Genomic DNA, 10,094 nt, shown 5'->3' with positions numbered 1-10,094 from the left:
ACCCTCTTGTTGGTTTTTTTACCCACACTTGTGGCATATGGAAGTTCCCAGGCTAGGGGTCGAATTGGTGCTGCAGCTGCCGGCCTATGCCACAGCCAGAGAAACGCCAGATTCAAGCTGCATCTGCGACCTGTGCCTCAGCTTGCAGCAACACCAGATCCTTAACCCACTGAGCGGAGCCAGGGATCAAACCCACATTCTCAAGGATACTAGTTGGGTTCTTAACCTGCTAAACCCCTACAGGGAGTCCCCCTCTTGTTGGTTCTAAAAATAACACTGATGCTTTTAGGCTTGTATGATAGTTATATTTTCTATAAGGAATGTTGCCTCCTAGTACGTCCCTGCTTTATCGTATTTGCTATAATAAATGTTCCTTTAAAGTGAGTTGGAATAAGGGTGGGGAGGAGAGACTCTCACAGGTGCTCTTATCTCGGGTCTGATGAGCTTCAGAAGTCGTCATACTTTTACAATTTCAGGGATGTTATGACATCGGCCTTTTTCTTGGGAACAGATCAAAAGCGTTCTCCAAATTCTTTACGAGCTCAGGTACAACAATTTCTACTTCATCCTTGGGGAAATCCTACCAGCACTTATTATTTGAACTTAAAAGAACTTGTAAAAATTGGGGTCCTTTATGAGCTTTTCGGACTCTGGGAACATACACAAAAAATAATTAAGATCACTTGAAATCTTACAAAGGGGAGTCCTGCAAACATATCTGCTAAAAGAGGTGCTGATTAACTGGAAAACAGAGACAAGGGTGCTTTCCTGTCAAGAAGGGATTTCAACACTGCTAGCTGTCATTCGCTTGCATGAGCAAGGGTTTTCTGTGTTTAGCAGAAGGAATAAATTAAAAAGTCAAAAAGCCTGGGTTCTAGTATGTTTTATTTGTAACTAATCACATACAAATCACTTATCCATAAAATAATGATTAACAGCTATTTTCTAATTCACAGATATATCACGAAACCAAAAAATTCTTCCCAAGAAAACCTCTTTGTAACCCAAGATGTTACTACTACTAGTTAGCGTAGGCTTTAACGCAAAGGCTGAAAATGACAACTGGAGAATCTGTCTCTTATCAATCCGTTGCATACCTTAATTCTGCAGGTGGATAATCTGGTTGAGATCATCACTGCTCTAGTTCCGTCTGACAAAAAGAAAATGCTATCAACAAGAAGTTACTGGTGAAGAAAAAGTTGGCCCAAAAAAACCCCCAAAAACCAAAACCCACGAACCCACTATTGAAAAACAGCTTTGTGTTAAGTACAGTGCTTACGACAACCCTGCTGTCAAAGGGAACAAAATTTATCCTTAGGCAACGAAAAGCAGGTTTGCCCTTTGGAGGGAACACATACTGGCAGGAGAAGCAAGCATCTTACTTCTTGAAAAATGGTGAAGAGGAATGTTTTGAAGACTCTTCAAATGGCCCATCAAAAATGGCTAAGAAGACCTTCACCTTTTTTTTTTTTAATACCTTTTCCTTTTCTGTCTTCCTCTCTCCATTTTCATCCATGGTATTTCAATTAAAAAAAAAAAATTTCAGTTCCCTACTGGAGAGATGAAATTCCTCTGTACTCTGCCAGGGTGTATAAGAAATGTGAGCCTTCTGTCACGAGAGAATAAACACAGAGGAGGAATTAGCAGGTGAACTGCATGAAGACTGAAGATTCAGAGAGATCATTTTGTGTATAGAAAAAGTTATACACCAAAAGCATCTGGTCACTTACGATGTACAGGGAATCATGACAACTCTACCCGATAAACCCTCACGGACAGGTTATCATGACAACTCTTAGCTAATAAACCCTCAAAAGGTAAGCACTTAAGTCTTCCTGTCTTTAGCAATGTCAGCTTTGTGTGACTTTTTCTCTATTTCTGGACCTTCTTTCCCTTACATATGCTGAGAGAAACAAAGACTGGAGCTTGGTTCAGAGAAACACAGAACAGATACAAATACCATAATAAAATAGCCATGTACACCACTTCATAGAGAAATCTTTTAGACGAAATATACTTTCACTACGGGCCCCAAATGCTATCATCCACTTGTGTTATTTAACTGTAAACTTTTTAATAGAAAAATACCTTTAAGCTGATAATAACATTTAGCGACCTACAAAACTGACAGAGTATCTCAATGCTACACAAAACAGTTCTGTACACAACTGAAAGATTTAAAATTCTTTGCTGGCACTTGATTTCAGAGTTGATAGACACAATAACTAGTGATTTCAATAAAATACTGTTCTTAACTGATACGTACTCTCAAAACCAATCTTACCTCACAAAACAGGAAAGAATAATCACATCTTGTTGACAAATCACCTAGGATCAAACACCAAAACTGTACAGCCAAAAATATTTTAAGAATCACATAAACTTTTTAAGACAATGGATAAAAATGTTCACCATCATGTCCAGTGAAGAAAAGGATTATTCCTCCGATTCAATGAAGCATGGATCAAGTACAGATTAAAAGTATGAACCTACACACCAAGTTGCTGTTTTCTGCATTTTTTTGTAGCGTTTTTCAGTGATGGGTGACACTACTGGAATGGGCTTTTTTAGATGGAAAATATGGTCACTATTTGCAAATACATATGTTATACTACAGATTGAAAACTGAAATATCTTGTCAAAGAGTAGAATCCTGGTTTTTTTGTTTTTACTTTCAGTGAGCTTATGGCATTTGGTACATAATCACAAATGAAATCACCATTCGGTCACATTAAACATATATATATATATATTTTTTTTTTTTTTCCACAACAGAGGAGAAAACTGAACTAAAACTTAGCAGACTATAGTTAAGTTAGAACACATTTTGTAAAAACCCACTAATTTAACGTTTTGGAAACCTACTACACTGATCTGAAGGAAAATATATGCTTTCCAACCCTCTCAAGGAATTCCTATCCAATCAGTTTTCTATTGTAGAAATTAAAATTCAAGTTGAAGTACTTGCGGCACAAGACGGAATGTAAGGTTTAATCATAGAAGACTATTGATTACAATTGACTTATAACGTGATCAAACATAAACATACTTAACAGTTAAATCAACACTGGACTTTCAGAACAGTAAATTATTAAATAGGGTGATTTCTTTTCATGTTTAAATTCGGTAACATTAACTTACATTAGTATTTCAAACAATACCCTTTCTAAACCAAACCTGAAATTAATCAACTTTTTTTTTTTTTCCAGCAGAGGGAAAGGGTATCTCGTTAAGATAACTTTCCAAAGCAGTACCAACACCTCAGTGTTTCAACTTAATCTGGAACCAACGGCCCATCCTAGGCAGGTCACTGAGGGGCTACCTGAACCCACAAATCATCATCGGATAAAGAACTTGAACTCCCTGACTCAGAGTCTAGCTCGCTGAACCCACCTAAATCCCACTCCGTACTAGATTCACTGGGGACTTCTTCCTCCTCCGTGAGGAAACTCTGACCGGGTTCGAGACAGGAAGGATACACGCGAGCCGAGAGGCAGAAAAAGTTAGAATCAAACTGAAAGAGGCCCAATGTGGTACCTATGTTAATCCACTGGTCTCCTCTAATGTCATATTCGTACACGGTCACCCGGTTCTTTTTCCACTGCGGGGTGCGCGAGGTGATCAGCAACAGTTTCTGGCCGTGATTGATAATCCGGTAGTTGTTGGTCTCCGACACCAGGGGAATGTTATTAATCTGCCGCCACTCTCCTCTCACCGGGTTATACACCTTCATGACAGGGATGTCGCAGATGCAGTAGATCTCATCATTGAAGACACAGGCCTCCTGGAAGTCATTGCGCTTCAGAGACACACACTTCAGCCACATGTTGTGGCTGGGATCAAAGCAGAACATGCGCTTGCTGTTGAGGGCGTACAGATAGTTCTGAATCACCATCAGGTCAAAGGAAATGAAAGAATGAGGCAGGGGAGCCACCAGTGCCCACTGGTTTCTCTGAACACTGTAGCACTCCACCTCCTTCAGTTTAATTCCGGTGATCGGGTCCCGCCCACCCAAAATGTAAATGTAGCCGTTGAGGTAGGCCACATCCATGCCCTCCCGGCAGAGCAGGCGGTCTGCCAGCTGCTGCCAACTATTCTGGGCTGGTTTGTACACCCAGAGGTCTTTCCGGGGCTGGGCGGCCAGATAGATGTCATGGTCAGGAGAGACACAGACGGCTAAGGTGGTTACAGTCCTGGTGTGAGCAAGGCAGGTCAGAGGTGATGGCACTTTGTAAATGTCCCCCGAGTAAGGGTCACAGCACAGAAAGGGATCTCTGGGATGGCCAAAGAAGATCACCATCTTCTTGGCACACACACCCAGCCTCTGGGGTGGATTTTCTGCCACAGATACAACAGAGCAGCTGCTGCTGCTGCTGCCGCCGCCGCTGCCGTTGTTGTTGTTGTTGCTGCTGCTGCTGCTGCTGCTGCTGGCGCTGCTGCTCTCTGGCTTTGGCACCAGAGACTTGTACAACATGTCACCATATCGCATCTGCAGGGCTCCTTCCATGAGGTCCAGACAGTACTTCTTCACAATGGTGTTGGTCAACAGCTCTTCCAGGTAATTCCGATCTTCATCGGTGAAATGTGTCCAGCGGACACACTTGAAGACTTCGGCAGCGCTGGGACCCCGCTCCTTGGGAGCCGCCTCCAACCACTGCACCGCAACGTGACACACAGTCTGCTCATGCTCAATGTTCAGACTGTCCAGGCGCAGGACAGTCAGCAGTTGGGCCAGGGTCAGATCGGCCAGAGACTCCTCGCGAATCGAACCCATCTGGCTGAGCTGCTTGAAGTTGTGCGCGATAAAGGACTGGGCCTGCGACCGCAGCTTGCGATGGCCGAAGGCGTCGGCGAACTTGAAGATGGCCGTGCAGTTGGCCAGGTCAAGGCGGCGGGCTAGGAACGAGGCACAGGCTTCCCGCACATACTCCAGCTGCAGCATGTCCGAGGCCGCGTAAAGGCGCTCCACGTTGGATTCACTCAGGGACACGCGACCCGTGTAGCAGTAATCGACCAGCACCTCGAAGGATTCGGCATCTACGTCGTGCATGGTCACGTTCGTCTGATGGCTCTCGTACATGCCGCCGGTGAACATGCTCTTGAAGTAGGGACACGCGGCGGCCAGCACGTTACGGTTGCAGGGAAAGAGGCGGCCTGTGCCAGGCCCGCTGCCAGGCGTGACCACCTCGATGGTCACATCACAGAGCAGCCGCGCGTCGTAGAAGGACTTGAGCTGTGCCAGCAAGGCTGCGGAATGGGCCGTGTCCTTCAACTCCTCCGGCCCCGTGAAAAAAGCCGAAACCGTGGGTTTGTGAACCCTTTTAGGCCGCTTTCCACCGCGGGGACTGGCGAGGCGGCGAGAGCGCGAAGCTTCTTCCCGGGACTGCATGGTGGAGATGCTGGTAGGGAGCTGAGGGCGAGAACGGGTGCAAAGACCGGGCTCGGGCGCCTCCTCACCCTCTTATCGCTGACGCTAAGATCACAGTGTCTCCGGAGAGACTGCAGCACTGGTCCATTTATCTAAGTCAGCCCTACACCGCGGTGCCGCCTCCCTTTATCGCGTACACCGCGTCGGACTCACCCGTTTCCAGTTCCACGCCCTTTCTCCGCCTCAACTCGCCCTCACAGGACCTACTGGCTGCAAGCGAGAGATCCGCCGCGGCCGCGCTGGCAATACCAGTCGGTGTCCAGAAGAACTACAGCTCCCAGGTTGCCTTTCGCGCCTCAAGGAATGCCGGGGCGCTGCGGGCGCTGCGGCCGCTGTGGCCGCTGCGGCATGTGCTGCGGCATAGGCTGCGGCACAGTCTGCGGCACGGAAACCGCTTTGCATGTTGGGAGTAGTAGTAGCTTCAGTAATGTCGCGAGATTTGTCGGCCGTTCATTGTTTCAAATGATGGAGTTGGAAGTCGGTAATTCTCTTTGGTACGGTTTTAAGGTTTCGAATTTGGGGCTCAGAATTCAGATTAAATGCCCATTCTGGCATTTATTAATTGTCTGTCCCAGAGCTGTCTCTTGTTTTTTGAAACATTAATAGCGATGGTATTTCTTAGCGCTGTGTGACGATTAAATTGCGTAGGCGATGTACGCATAAATTGCGTAGGCAGTATACGCATAAATTGCGTAGGCTGGGTATCCTTGCTCGGAATAAACATTTGTTGATTAGTGGAAGAAAGTACTTACGCAATACCCAAAATATAAAGGTTCAATTCGTTTTAGCTTCTAGCATTTATGAAAAACGAAGCACTCTCTCATTCGATCATGCGCCTGTAGAAAAATGCGAAAAGCCCTGCAGGTTTATGCAGAGATACTTTTTTTTGTTGTTGTTTGTTTGTTTTTGTAATAAATAGATTTCAAGATCAGTTTTAGGTTTAGTGGAAAAATCCAGCGGAAAGCCACAGGAAGCTCCCTTATACTCCAGCCCTTCACAATAGTTTCACCTGTTTACCTCATTTTGCGTTAGCATACGCTGTGGCTGCAAATGATGAACTTCACACTGATACATCAACTAATTAAAGCATGTAGTTTATATTAGGGTTTCCTCTTGGTATTGTACAGGTTTATGGGTTTTGAAAAATGTTCTATGGCATGTACCTGTCGTAGTGATATACGGAATAGTTTCTCGGTCCCAAAAATCCTCTGTTCAAATCTATTCATGCCGCCTCCTCTTTGCCCCCCAGCCCCTGGGTATCATTGATCTTCTTACTGTCTAGTTTTACATTTTCCAGAACGTTATATAGTTGGAATCATAGAGTGTGTAGCCTTTACTATAGCTTCTTTCACTTGGCAATATTCAACTCAGATTCCTCCATGTCCTTCCATGGCTTGATAGTTCATTTCTTTGGATCCCTGAATAATATCTTATGGATATATCGGTTTACCTACCCATTCACTTACTGAATAATACTTTGTTTGCTTTGAATTTTGGCCTGTTGTGAATAAAGCTCTTATAAGATCTCATGTGTTGGTGTTTTCAGGGACATAAGTTTTGAAATCATTTTGCTGTACAGCAAAGAGGGTGACTGCTGGATTGTATAGTAGATACTGTGGTTAGCTCTGTAAGGAACTGCCAAAATGTTTTCCAAAGTGGTAGCTGTACTATTTTGCAGTCTACTAGCAGTTAATGATGTTCCTATCATTCCACATCTTCCCTAGCACTTGGTGTTTTCTGCGTTTTAAGATTTTAGACTTTGCAGACTTGCCTCTCTGGGAAAATTCTGAAGGATGTGATCATATTTTAAACATTCAGCAATATCTGCAGGGCCATGAAATCGTGGTCTCAGTAGGATGTACGGATTGCCTCAAATACTCAAATCAAGAATATTTATAGTGGCTTTGGTGGTCTCACCAGTCCGTATTTCATGTTCTAGAACTAGTGCTTAAGTATTTTCATTAATTCTCTTAATATGAATGTTTATAACTAGTCCAATACAGCTCCTTTCACCACCATCCCCAAATCAACTGAAGAATTTAGAGTTCTCCTTATGAAAGAGGATTCTCAATAAAAATATTAAAGAGAGCTTGTACTGTGCAGGATCCTGAAATCTCAGCATCATAACATGCCAAAACAATCACTTGATTTAGTTTGGTCCAGTCTATGTTTACGAAAGTGTTTTTATATTTGTATTTATCAACATTGTCTCAGTATAAAAATCCTCAAAATAAATTGTGCTTAGTCATTGAGTTTTGACTTTTTCATGCATACCTTTACCAGTGCTATTTGCTTGAGGTTGCTTTTCACAAAAATGCAAAATATTTATTAGGCACAGCCATATTTTTTGATAACATTTTCTGGGATGACGAAAATGTTCTATATCTGTGTTATCCAGTATGATAGCCTTGAGCCACAGGGGGCTCTTAGACACCTGAAATGTCACTAATGCCACTGAGAAACTGCAGTTCTAATTTCGCGGTCATAACACTGGCATCAACATCAAACCTGAATACAGGTATGGGTGACTGGGTCACCCTGCCGTACAGTGGAAAATTCACAGAACACGGTAAACCAGCTATAATGGAAAAAATAAAAATTATAAAATTAAAAAACCCAAAAACCAAAACAGGGGCAGCAACAAATTGTATGGGGAAGGGAAAGTCTTTTCAACACGTGCTATCCAAACAACCGGATCATAAGGGAAAAATTTAACCTTGAAAGTGACAATGTTGACCTTTACCTAATCCCTGTGACACAGGAAAACAGCGATAATTGACATCCCTTCACTTTTTTTTCCCCCCTCCCTGGAAATCTTCCTATCCTTTTCCCATTGGAAATAAGGTAACCACAGCAAACCACGTTTTTTCCATATGATTTAAAGAAGCGTCATTGTCCACTCTTTTCTCATGACTACCATAAGACTTAACAGAAGATTCTCTTATTTACCCACGAGAAGGTTAAACACAGACCTTTCTATTTTTTGCCTGAACCTGCCACAAGGCCAGACACAGGGTTTCTAACATCCAGTCCTTTGTCTCATGAATGATTAACTGAGATTAGAAATGCGCCCAAACTAGTTAGAGACCAAGATACACGTTTCCTCATCAGCTGACTGAGACATTCCCTAGCTATAAAAGCAACCCTAACTGTAAGCCACTCTTGTAGCTTGTCTAAATCCTCCCACTAACAGTCTAAAGCAAGCTCACCCTGCCTTTGGATCCGAACTGTACTCCATAATTGCAAAAATCTGAATAAATGCAGTTTCCTTCCTTGTTTAGTTTTGGGCGTTGACAGTTTGGTGCCATTACTTGATTGAAATCAGAAGCCCACCTCTTGGCCTGCACCTCCTCGACCCAGGTCCTGGGGCTCTTTGAGTCCCTGTGCTGCTCTGGTGTCTGGCACTTTGGGGTGGAGCCCAGCTCCTGATCTGTGTGTTCCAGATAACTGTCCATGATAGGTTAAGTGTATTAAATGCATTTTTTTTCTTTTTTGGCCACCCAGAGGCATATGAAGTTCCCAGGCCAGGGATCATATCTGAGCTGCAATTGTGACCTAAGCCTCAGCTGTGACAACGGCAGATCCTTAACCCATTGAACCTGTGCCCCAGTGCTCCGGAAATGCATCCAATCCTGTTGCACCACAGCAGGAACGCCAGGGTTTTTTGTTGTTATTATTGTTTTTTGTCTTTTTAGGGCTGCACCTAAGGCATATGGAAATTCTCAGGCTAGGGGTCAAATCAGAGCTGCAGCTGCCTGCCTGTGCCACAGCCATAGCAACTTGGGATCCGAACCACATCCGCAACCTATACCGCAGCTCATGGCAACGCTGGATCCCTAACCCACTGAGCAAAGCCAGGGATGGAACCTGCAACCTCGTGGATAATAGTCAGGTTCTTAACCCCCTGAGCCACAACAGGAGCTCCAATAAATGCATTTTTTGACTTAGGATATATATATGTGTATGTGTGTGTGTGTGTGTGTGTGTGTATACTTTTTTTTTAAGGGCCACACCCACGACATATGGAGGTTCCCAGGCTAGAGGTCAAATTGGAGCTGTAGCTGACAGCCTACGACACAGCCATGCCAGATCCGAACCACGTCTGTGACCTACACCACAGCTCACGGCAACGCCGGATCCCTAACCCACTGAGTGAGGCCAGGGATCGAACCTGCAACCTCATGGTTCCTAGTCAGATTCATTTCCATTGCACCACAATGGGAACTCCTGATTTAGGATATTTTCAACTTATTGGGATTCATTAGGTCAGAACCCCATCACAAGTCAAGGAAGATCTGTCCTTTGGGAAACTCTCAACCCACCTCTTGACATTCTTCAAGATTCCCACGAATTAAATGCTTCACCACTAAGGTAAAAATTCAGATCATTTCCTCCCAAAATGGCAGAATTTGACTCAGGACAACTTACAACTCCAGTGGCCTTTTAGGCCCTTGGAATCTTCCTAAATTTTTCTTTATCTACAAGGTGCCCTGGAATCTTGGGGCTGTAACGTCGCTTCCTTTTTTTTTTTGTCTTTTTTTGCTATTTCTTGGGCTGCTCCCATGGCATATGGAGGTTCCCAGGCTAGGGGTCTTATCGGAACTGTAGCCACCGGCCTACGCCAGAGCCACAGCAATGCAGGATCTGAGCCGCGTCTGCAACCTAC

The 10,094-nt window shown here is 44.1% G+C and overlaps 1 protein-coding gene across 1 annotated transcript; it reads right to left on the bottom strand.

Moving 5' to 3' along the window:
* Positions 1–867: 867 nt before the first annotated feature.
* On the bottom strand, positions 868–5,991 carry LOC125113498 (kelch repeat and BTB domain-containing protein 6). Its single transcript, XM_047756248.1, has one exon. The coding sequence runs from the start codon at positions 5,387–5,389 to the stop codon at positions 3,308–3,310; it is 2,082 nt and encodes a 693-aa protein (XP_047612204.1). The 5' UTR covers positions 5,390–5,991; the 3' UTR covers positions 868–3,307.
* Between the last annotated feature and the right edge of the window lie 4,103 nt (positions 5,992–10,094).

Source organism: Phacochoerus africanus, chromosome 13 (genome assembly GCF_016906955.1).
Source record: "Phacochoerus africanus isolate WHEZ1 chromosome 13, ROS_Pafr_v1, whole genome shotgun sequence".
NCBI classification, from domain to species: Eukaryota; Metazoa; Chordata; class Mammalia; order Artiodactyla; family Suidae; genus Phacochoerus; species Phacochoerus africanus.
Note: the sequence above shows the minus strand (reverse complement) of the source record. Positions and strands in the feature narration are given on the sequence as shown.

Coding starts and splice junctions, on each gene's coding strand:
- LOC125113498 (XM_047756248.1), bottom strand. CDS start 5,389: ATGCAGTCCCGGGAAGAAGCTTCGCGCTCTCGCCGCCTCGCCAGTCCC.